Genomic DNA, 21,964 nt, shown 5'->3' on the forward strand with positions numbered 1-21,964 from the left:
TTCTAACAAACACAAAAGATTGTGGTTAACGCCAGACCAAATTAGGGGCCCTATTATTAAAGAAAGTCTCAAAAGTGCACCCTTGGTATCTGTCCTTGCATTAAGTGCAGCTGTATGGCTTTCATGAATTTACAAGAAGGTATAGAAGTAGGGCAAGAAACGTACTCCTGGAAAATATTTGTGAACTGCAGTTTTTCATGAGCAAATATGCATGTGTAGATTTGCTCATGCTAAAACCTGAGTGTTTGCAAGGTCATCTTCCCATCAGCCACTTTTTTCCTAACTCTGGAAGAAGGTTTACGCCTGCCATAGTCAGGAGTACATTTCCAACATTTCTCAGTATGGGAAAAGATTAGAGAAGAGTTGTTGAAAACCCTTAAAACATGCAAGTTAGTAGATTTGCACAGACTTAAAGGGCATTCCAACCCTGGAACTATAGCTTACCACTACCCTCAGTCCCAGTATGTAGATCTGCAGAAACGTGGCAACATAAAGGGATTGCTAGTATTCAAAAACGACTATGGTATGAGCCCTGGCATAATCAGAGAGGCTATATAAGAGCTCTTATATAATAAGATTGCTGCCATAATTTGTCGCCGAACCACATGGCACCAAAGGGACAAGTGGATTTTGTTACAGGACAACTAGATTTATGAAGCAACTTGCCCCATGGACAAGTAGATATTTTAATAAATTCCACGCCACTGCATGATAAGAATTTTGCAAGTCACCTCAAAGTTCCATAACATTATAAAGGAACTCAGCCTTCGGCCTTATTACTTGCAACAGCCTTATAATGTACAACAGGGTGTACTTTATGTCCTATATAATGCAACATTCATGTGTATTCCTCCAGGAGAAGCCTTCGTCACCGTTCTACTTTATTGCTGTGCAGGTTCAAATGGAAATTGCAGGAGAAGTGTGGCGGGGGGGGGGGGCTGGAGAGGGCGGGGGTGAGAGGTCTCAAACCCAGTGCTTACTTTGTGTTTTTTTAATTTTTTTAATGCAGTGCCAGGGCCATTCTCAGAAGGCCACTGCAGCTTGCACCACGCATTGCCCCTGCAAGCACTTGCCAATAACAGTATCAACAGAACACCTAACCTTCGCACTCCTATAATTAAGACCATTAAAGGCCACACAAGCTATACTGATGGCGAGAGGATGGTATTATTCATTTTCAATTTGATTTGACTTAGTAAACACGGCTGTTGTGCTCATCTCAAAATTTAACAGACAGCGCCACTATATGGTTCGACTGTCACTAAAACCGGAGATGACTAACTAAGTGCTCAAACAAGAAGTCAGTGACAAATCATATCAAAGTGTTCTGTGCTTATTTACACCATGTTGGTCCAGAAAATGTTATGTAGTGGTTCTGTTAGTTTGGTTTACAATAAAGCCCAAATCAACCGGACAGCAACAATGTTAAAAGTCAGCTGGTCTGTTCTGAACTAAGACTTATTTATGTAATGTGACTGCTCTCTGGATAACCACTTTGACTGCGCTGTCAATTGTCTAAAGTGACCACCTCAATCTTGCACTATTGGGTCAACCATAATCAGCTGCGGCAGAAGAGAATCGCAAATAGTGATGAACTGGTTGGTGGAAGAGAATAGTGAATGTGGAGCAAGGGAGCTGATGCTGCTAGACTGCCTAGGACCAGATATCTCCTTCCTTTAGTATCCTACAAAAAACATGAAGTCATATTTGCATCAGCTTTGATGCAACTCCTATAGGGGTCGACTGCCTGCAGAAGCAGCTGATGGAAGCTTGGTGTGGGGGTCTTGAAGGGTCTGTGGGACCAGAAAGAGCAGAGTAGAACATCTGGAGCACAGCATAGGCCAGGCTTCCATCTACCAGGGATGGCTTATGGCAACTGAAACTCTGTGAGCAACTTTTCCAGTACCTGAATCACCATGATGGTGCTGATGCTAAAGTCAGAGAATGCTGCATCTGACTCTGCCTTGAGAACAGGAATGGTGTGGGATTAGTAGAATTACTGTTTGTGATGCATTTTATGCTTTCTACAAGAGGGTTTCTCCATCGAATGCTGTTGCTTCACTGACTTTCCTGATGAAAAAAATCAGGAGTAGCGACATTTCCAACGGAATCGGGCCAGTACCATGAAAAGTTTGGCTTTCCGCTCCTTGATCACCTTCAGAGTGCATAAGGAAATACTTCTCGCGGGAACTCGAACATGCCCATCGCCCCAAAGACAGACAGTATGGGGGATCTAAGATCGACAACTTCCTGTAGGAGGCACTGCTTTATGACTAGTACTTGGGGTAGACGATAAGGCACTGAGGACACTTACAAAAGGTATATGAACGAAAAATTGGTAGCTGCAACTACATTGAAGGGCTTAAGATCGTCAATGAGGTGGAGGAATCATAGTCAACCTTGTGCAAGAATATCTTTTTAAATACAGATCGTAGCGCGAACTGTGTGGCAGGGGTTGTGCGCAAGCCAGAAATCAGGCTGTTATTTTACAATAAAAGTCCGGTGTCAGAATGAAAATTTTAGACCACTTCGACTAAGGTTACAACAATAAAGGAGGAGGGGGGGAGTTCTCACACTCTCAAAGCGGCAGCTAGAGGTAGTAAGAGGCTGATCTCTTTACTTAACTCATGTGGCTCGTAAATAACGGACAGATACAGTGTCCAGTCAAGATTCTAGAACTGCTGCAGACTTTGTGCTATTGAGTTTCCTGCGGTCAGTGGACTGGTACTGTCCTCTTTGTGTGATTTAATTCAGTAGGACATGGAAAATAAGCTGCTGTTTAAATTGTCGTAGGTGTACACTTTTATAAACCCATGCATCAACTTAGGCAATAATGAATTCGCAATACTAATAATGGCTTTTTATTGATAATACAATTGTTTGCATTTTATTGTGCGTAGTCCGAGATGTCGGAGTGTCATTGATGGAAACGTTCAAACTGGCTGAATGTTTTTCATGCCATGGGGCAAGTTGGCAGCAGTTAAGTCCCTAATCATCATCATCTTCAACATCATCATCAGAGTCTTTATTTCGGTAAAAGTATCATAAAAGAAACAAGGATTTGAGGGATAAGTTTCGTACATATCAATATAAATCGGACAATGCACATCGATAATAAAAGAAGTACAATTTAAAAATAACATTGGGTATAAAAATTGAACTAACAAACGTTAAAAAACATGAAGTTAAAAGCTACAGGTACTATGTAGGTCTCGGTTACCGTCACGAGTTCAAACCAGCTGGAAAGATAGATGTGCAACCTGCGAAGGTCCCGTTTCAGAAGTAGAGATCAACGCCCTCCTTTTGATTGCCCATACATTTCCAAGATATTTTGCAGTTACGCACACAAATTGGGGTTTTGCGTCAGATTTCAGTATGCGCAGGGCCACTCTAAAGTCTCGGGTGCCAAGTTCTCTGCAGACAGGAGAAAGCCATCTGCTCCTTGGTTTAGTGTATGCTTTACATACAGGAAATGGGCTATGTGTTCTTGTGGGCAAGGACAGCCAGGGCAGCCCTTTGACTGTGCTTTATTGTGCAGCCATGAGTTTGTGAATGCATTGATCGGCAGGCTGCCAAACCTAAACTAGATGTAGAACTTCCTGTCGGCCGGCACTTTGATGATGTCGAGGCAACTTTCAAGGGTACAGCTAAGCTTGAAATCGCTGAATTCTTCATTCAGTCTCCCCTGATTGCCAGCTAAGTGGGCGATTTTCTCAACCCCTTCCCAAGAGAGATTTGGTCTGTCTTCTAGTGGGGGGTATTGGGGGGTATTGGGCAACCAATGTGTGTCCTGCAAGGCCTATGTAGGACATAAGACGTTTGACATGTTTGAGCCAACAAATTTTGGGCATGGTGTCTAGGGCATAAACCTCCTGGAAAGCAGCAGCATAGAGCAGTTCCGGGGTGGGAACCATCCGCTGCCAGAACAGCAGGAGACGGAGCGTCTTTAGGTTGCTTGTGGGTTAATCAGTCAGTGTTTGTTCTTAGTGTGGGGGTAGTCTTAAGAAAAATTATACAAAGAAAGACTCAGAAGAGGACACCTGCCCAGCATTACACCTATCCAGTCCCCAGTTTTCCCTCCGAGACACTGCAAATTAGGGGTCTTTCCTGATCAAGTCACTATTCCTTTGTATAAGTGTGGAAGTTATGCTAAACATGTCTCAGAGGATCCTAGGTACTACATACAGCTTTATTATTCAAATTGATTTGCCATTCTTTCAGGCATAATTTATACAAGGCTTGAATTTTGAAAGAAGATAGCAGCTAGCTTGAACCTAGAAAAGTTATATAGCGAGTAACAGGATTATCTTCCTGATCAGATATTTACAGCATTCAGAGGGCAATCATCTCAGTTGCCAATAGGTAATAAATCTGTCGCTAGCAGGCGACCTAAAAAACATGACTGCTTTGTTGATGTATGACCAGTTCAAAATGTAAATGCTCTTCATTTAGAAACAATGGCATTGAACCTTTTGGCCTTAAAAATACCTGCTAAATTTCGTATGCATACAGTACCTCCTCCAAAGCATATCCCTGCCATTTGTTTAGGGATCTCCTTAAAGTCAAATGTTCATGCTGATCCTGGAAGAACTCGGTGTTCAACATCCTGTCCACAGGAAACTTTAAATTTTCCGGTGGTTCTTCAGGCACAACATTTCTAGTTTGTGCACTGGAGTGTCTTGGATTTAAACCTCTTAGTGGCTGCTTCGACTGCACTTTGTGACTGACCAGAACACAGCTCCTTGTAAAGAGTGTGCCAATTCCCACAAACTGCATTCGGCCTCCAAGACTAAATGAAAAGAGGTCATCTCCAGCTACTCAAAAGAAAACCCTATTATGTACTACAAAAACACTTCAAATTGATAAACAATAACATTCCACACAGTATCCCCGTCTTCAAGTATTCAGTGTTTTGAAGATTTCTACCTGAATCACGATCCACCTATCTATGGCCAGAACGATTCTTAAAATTCAGAAGTCAAACGGAGGCTGGTAAATAATCTCTGAAGATGAATCGGATAAAGCACCAATTCAGGGTTCAGTTATTTTTGTTTTCAACAAAATCTGATCACATGAAGCTTTTCAACAGCCTGATCTAAAATGTATTTTCTGTGAAACTTAAGGACAATTCCAGATTCAACTACTTAAACCGGATAAAACATGTAAAACAGATTGATGCAGCAAAACATTCCTAATGCAAGGTTTCCATCCTTTTTTCCTAGGCCAAAACAAGTAAAGGGCATAAAAAAACACTGAACAGTGAAGTGTGCCTTATGGCCTTTGTGTCACTAGATGAGGTTTGCGTCTGTGGGCCTTTCCAAACACAGATCGTTTTGTGATGTATGTAATTACTGAGTGCAGACATTTACTCACCAATCAGAGACATAAATTTCAGGTTGCTCAGAATCTAGACACTCCTGTGAATAACCTTTCGCCCATAGGTCAATAACCTGCCACTTGGTGCACCAGCTGCAGAAAAAGACAATCAGAAAACAAGTGGGTCTTTCAGTGCCGTCACATTTTCACTTTGTAGCGAATGGTCTGTGTGGCTACACTGCAATCAAGTCAGAGTGGAATACATACATGTCAATCAAGTTGTGCCATTTACAGAGATTTTATTGATACTGGTCTACAGGCATAAACACAAAGGATCCAGAGTATGTAAATCCAGACCTTTGCTTTAAATCAAGTAAATAATAGATGGGTCAAACTAATACAATTTAACAGGATGCACACATATTTGGTACAAGCATGAGACAGCAGTGATAGAAGGAAAACCATGCCAGCTGGAATGGCAACTATAACATTTTTAGACTGAACAAATTGCCCAAATAGTAGTCCTAGTGTGGTATATAAATAAATAATACCGGATCTAGGTTTTACTGGACATAGTAATAACAGATAGCTCAATAAATAAGAGTCAAGATTCGAGGTAGTAGGAGTTTGCAGGTTTAATACAGCATAAAGGACAGGAACAGGACAACCTGCACAGGAATGGGATGGCAGCGCTGCCGGGGGCAGGATCAGGATCGGCGTAACATTTAATAACAATACACAAGCATATATACTAAAACAGTTGCATTACAATGAATACAGTAGGCGGAGCAGTGGGTGTGGTCAATAGCAGTCGCGAAAGATAAGGGTGAAAGTAGGTGTAACAGGAGGCGTATACATAGACATGTGATGTAAACGTAACAGAATATGTCATAAATGGGGCGGAAACATGGAGGGGGCTACCTAAGGAGCCGGGACCTCTAACCTAATGGTGCGCGCAAACTGACAATGACGTGTTACTAGGAGAAGCTGGGGGCTATGAACTCTGTGCTAGGAGTAGAGACTGAAGTCTGGAGAGTCAGGGCAACATGTACCTACCACTATCTAGTATCTGATGTTTAGAGAACATGTTGATAGAATCCAAAAGTTATCGGGGTAAAGGCTAACAGACTCTAAGACTGGTGCATGCATTATTCTACATGTAGTGCGTGATGAAGAATATTAAATGACCATAAATACAGTATTTCTCTTACATGGAGACGTAAAGGCTAGACAATGACGGAAACTATTGATGCGATTCAGTAGCTTAGGAATGCAGAGAAGGAGGGCTGAACTGATAACTAGAATCATAACATACTCTTGGCAGACTTGTAGGCAGAGCCAGGCCGAGCCGGGCACTGCGAGGCAGGAAGTAAGTGAAGGGTCGAGGATACAGGTGGGGGCTGTATCGCTCCTCAGCGAGGGTTCAGGAGACAGGAGTTGAATCTGGTGTCCGGGCCCTTTTGAGGCCTAGAAACGGGGACTTTTCAATGAAATAACGTGCACACTGAGAAACGTGGCAACGTAACCTTACATAGGCCTAATACTCGTAGCTTTCACGAGAACTGGGAACTGGCATACTAGAGATGGACACAACTTGTAATTGCGTCCTTAATCAAACATGGAGGATGCATATGCATATTAATCATGCACACATAACATAAGATGGGGAACACGTAGGGACACAGAACATGGCAAAATTTACTTTTCCACATTCCCTCCTTGTCACTACGTTTCCATCAGGAAACATCAATATTCATGATACCATCTATTATTTCATACAGTATCATTTGCTCGTCTCGAATTTTCTTGGAACGGGATTTAGGACGGGACTTAGGACCAGGAATACAAGAGGTAGCACAAATGCCACAAATCGCAGGGCCACATTGTATACATAGGCAGCAACTGAATATGATCGCTACTGCAATACCTAGAAATGACAATACTTTCCATCCCCAGGCGGAAATTATATTCCAGAACCAACCGGACCATGTCCAGGTGCCTGGATCTTGGTGTAACATATGGGCAATTTTATGGAGTCTGGTAATAGCTGAATAAACAGACGGTGCGTTATTAGGAATGAAAATGCAGCAACTAGATCCGATGACTCTACATGCCCCGCCCCTATCGGCCAGTATGACGTCAAGGACGAGACGATTCTGGAGCACGACAATTCTCATAAAGGATTGCTCTTCGGTCAAGTTACCTAGAGCAGAGGTAGTCTCAATCACTACTGCTTCAAGGGTTCTCGTTAATCTACGTATCAGTTTACTATTCACGACAGTACCTAAATAAGGGAAGACACCTTTATTGATATCTATGTATTGTTCTAGAGCAGTTTCAGTATAATCGACAATCGGGAGGTCTCTCTTGTGTCTAGTATGTACTAGGTGGGAATTCCTATGATAGTCAGGTGGGGCTAGAAAAACTGGTGGCAGTAGGAAGGCAATGTAACAGGTTCCCTCCCAATCGAGGGGCAGACGAACATATGCGGTCTGACCACAAACAAAATAAGAATGACGTGAAGCTTTGAAAATAGATTTCCTACTGTCACTATACTTGACAATAGTAGTACAATCACTATGTCCTACATGTACGGAACCATTATTTCGGACACATAATTCACCTTTTACTGGTAATACTGACATAGAGGGTAAGTCTGGAGTAGTATCAGACTGAACATTCAGGACCATGAAATTCGAAGAATAATTACCTAAATTATAAACTTCATTTTCTAGATCTAACCCTGTTCTGTGGGGAAGACCTTGCTTGTCTGGAAAACATGTACTGTTAAGAAAAGACATATCTGTTGAGGATGACGTTAACGTGGACCATGCTCCACACGAACCATTATGTGAAAATGGATAAGGAAAGAGTGGCAGAACTCCCTTCGGTGTCTGGAAAGGGGGGAGTCGACCACACACCCAACAATTAGTGGCATTGCTGGTCTGGTGTGAATAATGTAACATGCGGATAAAGGAATTATTACGCATAGCAAGACGATATGAAAGTTCATGAGGAGGTAGATCACTAAACGTGTGCTCTACTGTAGCAATAGAAGACTTATTTACATGAGAAACTGGAAAACACAAATAAAAAGCATAACCTGTGCAGGTAATCATGAGGCTGAAAAACAATATAAAACTTAGAAAAACGATACATCGGATTGAGTTTTGACTAACTCTCTCACTATGGGGGTCTATTTTATACATGTCAGAAACCGGTCTAACCGTTTCACCTAGGGGAGGACTTAGACAATCAAACTGGCTGACTTATTTTACTAGACCTTAATTTTAGCTTATACTCCTGTTGCGGAGTTTTCTCTAACAGGGAGGGTTTAGTATCATTGTCTTTTGCGGGACAGTCCTTAAGAACAGTACTTTGGCAGTCTTTCAAATCCTCGGAAATGTTCTTTGAAACAGTCTTTAGTCCGTAAAATCTTTTCACATGAGACAGGTGGACCCAGCCCTTCCTGCCTTCCAGCTTGACGGCAGTACGGGTGGCCAGGAGGACCTGTTTTGGCTCCTTCCAGCGGGGCTCCAGCGGACTTGAACGATCAAAATTCCGGACAAGAACCATGCATCCGGGAACGATTTCATGCGGTGCCACCTCGGTATTGTCTGGAAATGCGGCAGCAACCTGTGAACGACAAGAGTTGAGGGCAGACATCAAGGAAGCTAGGTAATCTGTCAGTATATTACTTGAAACATCTGTAATACTTCGGGGTCTAGGTGTACCCCACATATTAGGGGGGCGGCCGAATACGACCTCGTACGGGGACAGACCTGATCTGGAATGTGCGACCATGCGCATATAAAACAAAGCGACTGGCAGAGCTACTAGCCAGTCCACACCTTTTTCTTTACATATTTTGGCGATGCGGATTTTCAGGGTCTGATTATGTCTCTCTACTAGACCGGCTGCTTCAGGATGGCGTACACAATGGAACTTCCACTGGTACCCTAACAAAAGGGAAACATGTTTCATGAGCTCAGATGAGAATGGCTGGCCGTTATCAGAATATACGACCCTAGGGAGTCCATAACGGGGGAAGAATTCACGAACCAACTGCTTGGCAGTGGTCGCGGCTGTGTAATCTGGGACTGGATATGCTTCTGTCCATCTGGACAGAGCGCATACAACTACAAGGACATACTTGAAACCTCGACATCGCTCCATCTGAATATAATCCATCTGGAGGACTTCAAAAGGGTGGTCAGGGGGCTGGAATCCACCTTGTTCCACCGGGACACTTTTACCTGGATTAAACTGGCAACATATCATACAGGTACGGACTTTCTGCTTGGCTGCAGCTCGTAAATGCTTGTTGAACCAAATGTTCTGGATACTATCTAACATAGCTTTTTCTCCTAAATGTGCTGGACTATGTGTGGTATTGATAATGACTTGAACCATTGAGTCGGGGAGAAACCATATGGCTTTTCCCTTCGTTACCCATCCCTGATCTGTCTGGACCCCTCCTTGTTCGGACCATTTCTTAATTTCATCGGGAGTAGCATGTAACTGGATATCTATGACATCTTGAGTAGGGTCCTTAACTGTCATACATGTAGTCGGATCTGGAGTATGTGTCTGTGTCGGATTAACTGAAATGTCTGGAGTCTGTGCTGTAAGCTTGGCTGTGCGATCTGCTAGATCATTACCTTGAGAAATAGTGTCTGTAACTTTCGTATGTGCTTTGCACTTCATGATAGCAATAGATGTCGGTAAATGTATGGCATCTAACAGAGCTTGAATAAGGAGACCATGCTGAATCTTGGTTCCATGAGAAGTCATGAAACCTCTCTCCTGCCAGAGCACTCCGAAGTCGTGTACAACTCCGAATGCGTAGCGTGAATCTGTGTAAACATTAACTTTCAGGTTCTTGGCGTGTATGCAGGCTTGTGTCAGAGCGACTAGCTCTGCTGCTTGAGCAGACAGGGTGTCAATACGGTGTGTTTCTATAACTTCAGTGTCAGTAGTCACTGCATACGCGGCTACTAGTTCTCCTGTACTTGTTCTCATACATGAACCATCCACATAAAGTGTCAGGTCGGGATCTGGTAATGGAATATCTGTCAGATCTTGTCTTGGCTTAGTCATAGTGTTGACTACTTCCACACAGTCGTGTGTGGCAGGATTCGAATTAACTGACGGTAACAGTGTAGCAGGATTTAGAACGTTGCAGCGTCTGATTTCTATGTGTGGCTGGAACAGTGTCAGTTCATAACCTGTTAAACGTGCAATTGTCAAGTGTTGAGTCTGGGTTCGGTTTAAAAGAACTTCCACGGAGTGTGGAACTTGTACTGTCAAGGAATGTCCTAATACTATGGAATCACTTTGTCTGATAGCTAGAGCTGTGGCTGCAACTGACTTGAGGCACGCAGGCAGAGCCTGGGCTACAGGATCTAATGTGCTCGAAAAATAAGCACAGGGCTTGTATTGTCCTGCTTGATCTTGTGTGAGAACAGATAATGCTGTACCTTCACGTTCAGTGACGAAAAGTGTAAAAGGCTTACTGTAGTTCGGTGTAGCTAGAACAGGAGCTTGGCATAAAGCTTTCTTTAACTCATTAAAACTAAGTGTATGTTCAGATGTCCAAGGGAGGACAGTCGATACGGCTGCCTCCTGTGTCGTTAACTGTATCAGTGGCTTAGCTAGAAATGCATACTGAGGAATCCATTGTCTGCAATAAGAAGTAAGGCCGATAAAAGCACGTACCTCCTTCTGTGTCTTGGGCTGAGGAAGACTCGCTATTAACTGGATACGGTCTGGTGTCAACTGCCTACCCCTCTTGGACAGTAAGTGGCCTAAATAGATCACTTGCTGGACACAGAACTGAAGCTTCGAAGGGGACACCTTGTGCCCCATCTCGGCAAGGAAATACAAGACTGTAAGTGATGCTCGCTCGCAAGCACGTTCAGAACGGGCTGTGATCAGTAGATCATCGACATACTGGAGCAGGGCAGTGTCTGTTGGCATGTGAATATTGTCTAGTTGTCTCTTAAGTGCTTGACTGTAAATACTAGGACTTTCTGTGAAACCTTGAGGAGCTCGTGTGAATTTATAGCTCCTTCCATTTAAACAAAATCCGAAAAGAAACTGACTGTCTGGATGAATGGGGACACTGAAAAACGCGTTCTTGAGGTCTATGACTGTAAAAAATGAGGCTTCGGAATCAATGGCTGTCAGTAGGGAAGAGATATCTGGAACAACTGGATACTGGGGAATAATACATTTATTAAGTTCTCGAAGGTCAATCACTAATCGATATACTGGGGGTGCATTTGGATCAGTACGTTTCATGACTGGAATGATCGGAGAATTACATACATTGGAGTCAGTTTCTACAACTACTCCTTGAGCCATGAGCTCGTCAATAATTTTGGATAAGGCTGCTACAGCCTCAGGTGGCAATCTGTACTGTCTGATTCGTGGTAACACTACACCTGGTTTGAGAGTCACACGATGGGGTGTGATTTGCATATAACCTACATCAGTTGGACCTTGCGCCCATAGATGCTGCGGAACATTAGACAATCTCGGATCAAAATCTCGTAATACATAGTGACCCTTGAAGTCACGTAGAAACAGTCTTATTCCCTCTGGGGAGCAGCAAATAACTGCACCTAATTCTTTCAGTGTTTTAATACCTAACAGATTTTCTGGACACGACTTCGTAAGTAACAGATCAGTAGTGCGGGACAATGGACCTACTTCTAGAGTAACTGGCTTAGATATCTCGTTTACAATAGGCTTTCCTGAAAATCCAAGGGAAACATTTCTAGAGCCTGAGAGCGGAGCCCCTGGAACTTCGGCGTGACTAATGGTCGTCCTACTTGCCCCTGTATCAATCAGAAACTTTCTGTCTTTCCCTAGTACTTGACTATGAACATAGGGACCTTCTTGATCTACAGGTATCTCGATGAGAGGCAAGCCTACCTCCCTCTCTAGGCTGTTTCATGAATATGGCTGATACTCTGGATACTCGGACTGTGCATACTGGTACATCTGCTGTGTAACATGCTGTGTTGCAGCAATAGGCTGCGGTGCTGGAACTGTCTGTTGTGCATTCTGTGGCTGAGAAGTCTGTGAAACTTGTTCTTGTCTAGGCGGACGTGGTCTTTCTTTAGTCTTACCAGTAGCTATATTATGTTTCAGAACTGCACACTCGTTTATATAGTGACCTGGCTGTTTACAATAATTGCATGTCCCTTTAACGGGAACTGCAGGATGACTGGCTTGATTCGTACCCCTCTTCTGACTGTCTTGAGGAACAGATTGTGCAACTAGTACTTTCATTTTCGTGTCTTTCATACGTTTTCTTTCATGATCTTGCTCTTCTCTGATTCTATTCTGGTGGTACTGGAGCATCTGTAACATTTGGGACGGGGTACTAGCTTGCCATGTACTTTCGACTTTCAAAACTCGGTTCTTAACTTGTGGACTTGAATTCTCGACTAATTTAGTAACAAAAAGATGAGGGTATGACTCGCTACTTGTCTTGAGGCCACTGTTAATACTAAAGCATTTCTCAAATCTAGAATAAAAATCACTAGTGTCTTCGTCTTGTTTCTGTTTACAGGCTGAGATTGCATCCCAGTCTTCCTTTTTAGTGGCTAATAATCTTGGCAAAACTTGTATTAGCAATTCTGGTAATTCTTTACATTTCTCTCCAAGACCGGTACCTGGTACTCGTATCTTATCTTCAGCTTCTAGAACTGCCCAATCGATCTTTTTCTCTCCCACCTCCCATTCCTTTTCCTTGAGTTTTTCATATACCCCTGCGGGCAACAGGACTTTTAACATTTTAATAATATCTGGATACGTGTATTCTCCCATACGGAGCATGTCCTTTAATTCTCGGTGGAACCCTGCTGGATCTTTGTCATGACAGGGAATTAATTTCTTCATCTCTAAGAGTTCCATCTTTGTAATTGGAGTGTAAACAAACACTCGTTGCATTTCACCATCTGTTGTCCTGACTGGGTGTACTTCTCGTAACGGGTTCTGTCTATCTATGTAAAACGGTTTACTTTCTGGAGGTGAGACATGAACAAAATGCGGGTTCAAAAACATACTATATTTGTGACGCTGTTCTAGAATGATACTAATTAAATCGGTACCTAAACCTTTCCATCTATACTGGAGTAACTCGTTCAGGACATCGTGTAACGGACCTGGATCAGAATGTTGACCCTCATACAATGTAATGAGGTGCTGGATCATATACATACCCACCAGTCGTTGCTCGGCTGGGGGCAGTTTCAGAAACATTTGTGCCACTATTTCATCTGGAAAAGTGGTAGAATCAGTAATCCATCGGACTGCTGATCGGGCTAGTTCTTGTTCATGCATAGTACTTAACTCACTGTAACCGATTCGTGATTTCAGAATATGATCGGTAGCTTGAAATGCTTGTTCTAGAGAACCTTGTTCTGGTGTTGGAAGATGAACAGTTTTCTTGCGTTCTAGGCGTAAATGTCGGTCTGGAAATCTAGATTTACCTACATACGCTATTCTGGCGGGATTCTCGTCCTCTACCTCTTCAGTAGAAGAGTCATTCTCTTTCTCGCTTACTTGTGCTGCTTTACGTTGTTCGTGTAACTTTATTATTTCCTTACGAATTCTCTTGTACATACTCTCTATACTACTGATGGTTCTGTGCTTACCCTCGGCTATATTATCACTCCACCTTGTCAGGATTTTCATTTCGGCCGGATCTTTGGACGGATAATCTTGTTCCCTTATTAAACAATTAATCAGAAACTTTAATAGCATGAGCTGGATCTCAGCTTTCCTTTGAGACATGGCTTCGCCAATACTTTCTGGATCATCCCCTGTACGGATGAAACGATATATTCTGTCTAGATCTTCTTTCATATTCGGTAGGGTATCCAAATACCCGGTCACCCGTCTTACACGGATGGAATATATAACTGTACTATCATCACCTGCAACTGGATCATAGCGGCATTCAGTAAGAGCTCGTCGGATATCTGCAACGGACTTATATTTAGGCGTACGCTGTAACGCACTTTCATGTAACTCGACTAACGTTACACGTTGGTGTGGCGGCGGGGTACCAGGAGGACCTCCTCCTGCGGCCCCTATGCTGGAATCGTCGACTGATACTCTTCGTGCTGGCAGAGTGGGAAATTGTAATGTAGGCGGGACCGGGGGTACCGTAGCAGGTACTCCGGTGTCTGGAGGAGCAGGATTTACATTATTTACAGGGACTGGCGGAACAGGATTTGCATATTCTGGGACTGTGTCGTCCAAGTAGGACGAAATGAAAATATCAGCTGCGGTCGGTTTGTGACGTAGCTTGGTCGGAACTAATGGTGGCGGAAAATTACTGGATGCCTCCGGGGTCGCTTTTGGCAAGCCCTCGGCAAGAAGAGGATACATACCCTTAATGAGGGCATTCCTCTGTCTGTCTGACTGTTCGGTTTTGACTCGTTCACCTATCTCGATTAGTTCCCTTTCTTGGGCTCGTTCTAAGGATTCTCTACTTAATTCTGACTTTCTGATTTCTTTTTCGGTTCTTTTATGAGATTCTTTACGCCATAACCCGATGGCATCTTTCTGTGACTGTCTGGCTTTCTTTTTCCATAATACTTCTTCTACTCGCATGATGCACTCGGCATCCCATGTACCCGATACGGGCCATCTATACTTTTCTTCTAACTGTTTGGTATACTCTACCCATAAATCTAGATACAATATGGCACTTATGCCATGCTTCTGATACATAAAATGACCTGGACTGTCCCTAGGCGGGACAGGAACTGCTTCTTCTAACAGACCTTTTCTAGTTCTTAACTGACGTAGTCTGGAAAATAACGGCATGACTGAACTGTAATCTAGACACAATACAATACACAATGAACACGATAAGTACACCACTTTCATACCACGACATTAAAATACATGAATAACATTTAAAAAAATAACAGTTCGAACAGAATACTACCTGGAATACGGAAAACAGAATACATGAATTTCTCGAGAACAGAACTGACTAGAACAGAGACTAGATGCACTGCTGAAACAGTACGAAACTTACCGGTCTCATAAAGAGACACGTCAGGACCCGCATCCACCGAAGTGGACACTTCGTTTTGGGATCTGTGTACCACCAAACCCCACGGACCAGAGACAATTAGATTGACCCTGTCTAGATACTACCCCAGCAACGGTACTCACCGGGCAGCAAGAACGGAAGGCCTCGGACTGGACTGGACTGCTTTGACGCCGGACGGACGAACTTCGGACTTCAGTTACGGGTGGGCCTCCGGATACCTCGGACCTTGGACTCTCGGCTTGGGCTCTGGTCGGGACTCGCCGCGTTCCTCCACCGCCTCGTCTGGATGCTGGACCGCCACCTCCGTCTCCTCCGTGGGCCTGAGGGAGACTTGAAGCAGAAATATCTGCACGTGCACGGTATGGTTCCGTCACGGCTGCAGAGGGTCAGGGGGCCGGCGTGGCTTCACCGGCGCGTGGGGAAAGGGCAAGTCCCTGTTCGGGCGCCATTCTGTGGTATATAAATAAATAATACCGGATCTAGGTTTTACTGGACATAGTAATAACAGATAGCTCAATAAATAAGAGTCAAGATTCGAGGTAGTAGGAGTTTGCAGGTTTAATACAGCATAAAGGACAGGAACAGGACAACCTGCACAGGAATGGGATGGCAGCGCTGCCGGGGGCAGGATCAGGATCGGCGTAACATTTAATAACAATACACAAGCATATATACTAAAACAGTTGCATTACAATGAATACAGTAGGCGGAGCAGTGGGTGTGGTCAATAGCAGTCGCGAAAGATAAGGGTGAAAGTAGGTGTAACAGGAGGCGTATACATAGACATGTGATGTAAACGTAACAGAATATGTCATAAATGGGGCGGAAACATGGAGGGGGCTACCTAAGGAGCCGGGACCTCTAACCTAATGGTGCGCGCAAACTGACAATGACGTGTTACTAGGAGAAGCTGGGGGCTATGAACTCTGTGCTAGGAGTAGAGACTGAAGTCTGGAGAGTCAGGGCAACATGTACCTACCACTATCTAGTATCTGATGTTTAGAGAACATGTTGATAGAATCCAAAAGTTATCGGGGTAAAGGCTAACAGACTCTAAGACTGGTGCATGCATTATTCTACATGTAGTGCGTGATGAAGAATATTAAATGACCATAAATACAGTATTTCTCTTACATGGAGACGTAAAGGCTAGACAATGACGGAAACTATTGATGCGATTCAGTAGCTTAGGAATGCAGAGAAGGAGGGCTGAACTGATAACTAGAATCATAACATACTCTTGGCAGACTTGTAGGCAGAGCCAGGCCGAGCCGGGCACTGCGAGGCAGGAAGTAAGTGAAGGGTCGAGGATACAGGTGGGGGCTGTATCGCTCCTCAGCGAGGGTTCAGGAGACAGGAGTTGAATCTGGTGTCCGGGCCCTTTTGAGGCCTAGAAACGGGGACTTTTCAATGAAATAACGTGCACACTGAGAAACGTGGCAACGTAACCTTACATAGGCCTAATACTCGTAGCTTTCACGAGAACTGGGAACTGGCATACTAGAGATGGACACAACTTGTAATTGCGTCCTTAATCAAACATGGAGGATGCATATGCATATTAATCATGCACACATAACATAAGATGGGGAACACGTAGGGACACAGAACATGGCAAAATTTACTTTTCCACACTAGGAGGACTTCCCACTTTCCATTCAGAGAAAAGTGTTTGTGTGTGCAGTCCGGCAGGGTGTTTCACTGCCAATCAGTTGTCCCCAAGGATGGGTCTATAACAGCACAAGGAAAAGTATACCCTTCCCCTCCCTCCCACAGTATAATCCCTAGATTGTCTTAATGCCACCTTTACGCCTCTAATTGGTCACCGTCTTGGCTAGACACTTCACAATCTCTTGACCACATCTCTCCATCAGGACATAAAGTATGCTGTAAAGCCTGCTTCTGGTAATAGAAGCAGAGCAGAATGAGACGGGTCTGTCATGACCCACTGACCTGCAGCTGTACTGAGAACTGAACTTTTATGTCAGAGCTTCCATTCAGGTGACTGTCCAGTTTGGTTACAACAGAAATAGGCATTCGGTCACTCCAGTTTAGTGGAAAGGGGATGGGAAATGGCTGCTAGCCCCAAACCACCAGATAACCACCAGGAAAAGTCGCTGGTGGGCTGTATGGACCTGGCAATGGGTAAAGTGAATTCTATACACCATTGCAATTGTGGGCTACCTGACCCCCTAGCTCTAGTGGTTCCTCCCATTATCCTTCAACAAGTTTGAGGAAAGAAGGAAAACAACACAGAAAGAAAGAGAAAGTTCACATTGTATTACATAGTAGGTTTTCAATACTCAGTTCTGAATGCATAAGGTTGCAGAGACAGAAAGCAAGCCCAAGCCCTTTGGTTTCTATTCTCATCAAGAGAAATACCCACTAAGGGACCTGATGTGTTGCTAAAACAAAGTATTGTCCCACAATATCATATTTCAATGAGCCCAGAGCACACTTGAACGTTATAAATTCCTAGGGTCTCTTTCTCTGGATTTAGGGTTTGAACTGGGATAAAAGCTTAGCTCTTAAACCTCCGCTACAAACTGAACCAATACTGCTCCCAGTCCTGCTTTGAAAATTTTCATATGTAGAATGAAGTTTCAATTTATAGAATGAATGGTGATTCTAAACCCAGGGCAGTGGTGGCTGGTGTTAAGGGGCGTTTCTTCACTTGCTTCGGGACTAGGATCAGGGAGGAGATAAGAGAGACTGTGACCAGGTTTAATAGAAGTGCCTTAGCAAAGGGTTTGTTAGAGGTCCTTGACTGGGTTTGGTTTTCTCAAGGGCATTTTTCAGAGCAAGAGCTCAATACTGTAGTAAGGTTTTAACATCCTTTATCAACCAACTAGCAGCCCGTCCCGACGTTGTCCGGGTATGAATTGCTGCCGGCCAGGAGTATATTGTTTTGTAGGATTTCGTTTAGATAGCATTTCTTATCTGTGACAGGCCTGTGAAACGCTCCGATTCACAGTGCACTGCTGATGCACTTAAGAGTGCGCGTTCAGTAGTGTGTGAACTCGAGTTTCCCTACTTTATTTTTCCTTGCAATATTATATAGCGCAAACTCGACAACATGGCATGAGCACAATTTACATTTCAGAAGAACACATTCATTTGTGGTAGGCACGGGGAGACAAAGCGATTTGCCTGGAATCACAGGATGTTGAGCTGATGCTGAGATTCGAACGTAGCTCCCCAGCTCTAAAGTTCGCAATTCTAGAACTTGTGGCGGTAGGTGTGTCTAAAAGTGTATGTCGGTGCTGGCCATCAATGAGAGAGACCTGTGCATTTTTCAAATGGGTGGTGAAAAAATATGAGTATGTTGCTGGAGATGTTGGCCGCCGTGCCACCAATGTACTTACCGGGGGAGGGTAAACACCCAATATTCCGTAACTTTCTTTCCGCATACCATCACTCCGTCTACTTTCATTACGAAAGTACCATGACTCCGCAATGCCATTATAACGCATGGCATTACATTTTATATGCTTTTACCACGCATACATTTACAATGAAATTCGTTGTAAATGCATGAATGGTAAAATCATGTTTTTTTTTAATGTTTGGATAAGGTAAGTATGGGTATAGGGGTATATGTTTTGGGGTACTGAGGTATATATTTTGGGGTGTTTGGGTATTTTAAGGGTTCAGATATAGTTTTGGGTTATGGGGTACAGGGGTAGTTTTAGGGTTTAGGGATAGGTATGGGTTTTGGGGTACAGGGGTATTTTTAGGGTTCAGGGCTAGGTTTGGGTTTTGGGGTATAGGGGTATTTTTAGGGTTCAGGGGTAGGTTTGGGTTTTGGGGTACAGGGGTATTTTAAGGGTTCAGGGCTAGGTTTGGGTTTTGGGGTACAGGGGTATTTTTAGGGTTCATGGCTAGGTTTGGGTTTTGGGGTACAGGGGTATTTTAGGGTTCAGGGGTAGGTTTGGGTTTTGGGGTGCAGGGTTATTTTTAGGGTTCAGGGCTAGGTTTGGGTTTTGAGGTACAAGGGTATTTTTAGGGTTCAGGGGTAGGTTTGGGTTTTGGGGTACAGGGGTATTTTAAGGTTTCAGGGCTAGGTTTGGGTTTTGGGGTACAGGGGTATTTTAGGGTTCAGGGGTAGGTTTGGGTTTTGGGGTACAGTGGTATTTTTCGGGTTCAGGGCTAGGTTTGGGTTTTGGGGTACAGGGGTATTTTTAGGGTTCAGGGGTAGGTTTGGGTTTTGAGGTACAGGGGTATTTATAGGGTTCAGAGCTGGGTTTGGGTTTCGAGGTACAGGGGTATTTTTAGGGTTTAGGGATAGGTTTGGGTTTTGGGGTACAGGGTATAGTTCTAGGGTTAAGATGGGTTAGTGTTTAAGGGTGTTGGGGTATTTTAAGGAGTAAGGGTGGGTTATGATTATGGGGTGCAGGGGTATTTAAAGGGAGCAGGGTGGGATTAGCACACAATATGAGACATGGCATGAAGGGCGGAACGTACCACCGCCCCCAGCGTTTGTCACGCCCCCAGCACACGCCCACAGCACAATCCAGACACGCCCACAAGGGACTACTTTGCTGGCACGGTTCTTTTACCTTTTAAATGTATATGGTGGGCGTCTGCATAGCCTATGTCCTTCTGCTGCAACTACCCTTTCCAACGCTGTATTGGGTGTTGTGATTGGTGCTGTGGTTCCTGAGATTACCCACCTCAAAGGTTTGGGCTCTCTCTTTATTATATTAGTATGGATATGGATCAGGATTTGTAGAGTGCGGCTGCTTCAGCCATGAGGGTCTCGAGGAGCTGCCTGATAAATTGACAGTTCTCCTATCGGTTGATCATACATGTCTTGCGGTCCTTCTTAAATTGCTGGAGCTATGGTGAGGCTCTGAGGTGCAGCTGGAGGTTGTTCCAGGTCTTGGATGCCAGATGGGAGAAGAAGCGGCCTCTGCTGTTAGTCTGGCTGATGGGATGGGTGGCCGCTAGGGTAAGGGATCCGGATCGGAGCTTCCTGGTGGGCTGGTGCTAGGTCGCTCTGTGGTTGAGGTACGTAGGTCTATCGTTGTGTAATGCCTTGTATGCGTGGGTGAGTAGCTTGTAATGGCATCTCTTCATGACTGGTAGCAAGTGGAGCCTCTGGAGGTGAGGGGATATGTGTGTTCGTCTAGCGAGGTCGAGGATGAGCCTTGCCACTGTGTTTTGGATTGTCTGGAGCTTCTTCCTGGTTTGGGCTGTTATTCCTACATAGAGGGAGTTGCCGTAGTAGAGTCTACTAGTAACGAGAGCCTGCATGACAGTTCACCTTGTGATAGTCGGGAGCCATCTGTACACCTTTCTGAGCATATGGAGCGTGATGAAGCAGGCAGTGGAGATGGTGCTGATTTGCTGCTTCATGGATTGCTGGCAGTCGAGAATGATGCAGAGGTTGTGGGCTTGTTCAGGAAGGGGGGTCAGGGTTGGGCCAGCTCCCGGGGCTACCATTCTTTGTTCCAATGTGTGTTCTTGACTTTCCCGAAGAGGAGTACTTCTGCCTTGTCGGTGTTGAGTTTGAGATAGTTGTTGTTCATCCAGTCAGCAACATCTTTCATGCATCTTTGGAACTCGTCTTTAATGGTTCATGGATTGGTAATCAGAGAGAAGATGAGTTGGATGTCATAAGTGTAGGAGATAATGTTGAGTCCATAGCTTGCGACAATATTGGCCAGTGGGGGCAATGTAGGTGTTGAAGAGGGTTGGGACGGGAGTTGAGGTACCCTATAGGTGATGTTCTTAGAAAGCGAGGAGTAGGGAGGGAGGATGTTTTTCTGCGTTCCTCCTCTGAGGTATGATGCAATCTACTTGACGGCTGCTCCTGCGATTCCAATCTGATGGAGTCTGTTGATCAGTGTGTGGCGGGATAAAGTGTTCAAAGCTGCAGAGATGTCCAGGAGGATTAGGGCCATTGTTTCTCTTTGGTCTAGCAGCATTTAGGTGTCATCCATGGCTGCAACTAGAGCTGTCTCTGTGCTGTGGTTTACTCTGAAGCCGGATTCGGAGGGGACCAAGAGGACTTGGATCTCCAGATGTCTGGTGAGCTGGATGTGGATTGCCTTCTTGATAACCTAGGCTGGAAAGGGAAACAACGAGATGGGATGGTGGTTCTTCAAGTTCTACTAGGTCCTCAGATGGCTTCTTCAGCAAAGGCTTAATTTCAGTGTATTTCCCAATTCTGGGGGAAGATGGTTGTAGTGATCGATGAGTTGAGGACCTTGGTGAGTTCTTTGCTGATGAGCTGAATGCCGAGGTTGAAAGCGTGGTGGGGGCAGGGGCCTGCCTGGGCTCCAGAGTCGATGGTGTGGGTCCAGCATTGCTCTGGTACCTTGGACCAGCTGCACGCGTTTCGCTGGCAGTGGAGGTTGGGGTGTTGAGGGGTTCCGAGATGACAAAGTGGATGCAGTGGTGGTCAGTCCAGGTGAGCTCCTCAGTGTGTGTGTATTTTACTCTGTTGCTGGCTGCGAAGATAGAGTTGAGCGTGTTTTGCGACGTGGGTGGGGCCGATGACTAGTTGCTTGAGTCAGAGGGTGGCCATACTTGCTAGGAGGTGAACTGTGTTGATGTTTG

The 21,964-nt window shown here is 44.4% G+C and overlaps 1 protein-coding gene and 1 long non-coding RNA gene across 3 annotated transcripts in view; one reads left to right on the plus strand and one right to left on the minus strand.

The window, feature by feature from the left end:
• Positions 1 to 21,964, minus strand: part of LOC144782133 (F-box only protein 27-like) — a 572,295-nt gene that overhangs the window by 364,393 nt on the left and 185,938 nt on the right. For both annotated transcript variants that reach the window (XM_078661310.1, XM_078661309.1), the window contains one exon: positions 5,374 to 5,469. In XM_078661310.1, the coding sequence (XP_078517436.1) occupies positions 5,374 to 5,469 (96 nt within the window). The remainder of the gene's footprint in view (positions 1 to 5,373; positions 5,470 to 21,964) is intronic.
• LOC144782134 (uncharacterized) overlaps positions 1 to 21,964 on the plus strand; it is a 501,576-nt gene that overhangs the window by 146,268 nt on the left and 333,344 nt on the right. The window lies entirely within an intron of this gene.

This window comes from Lissotriton helveticus, chromosome 9 (assembly GCF_964261635.1).
Source record: "Lissotriton helveticus chromosome 9, aLisHel1.1, whole genome shotgun sequence".
Lineage (NCBI taxonomy): Eukaryota > Metazoa > Chordata > Amphibia > Caudata > Salamandridae > Lissotriton > Lissotriton helveticus.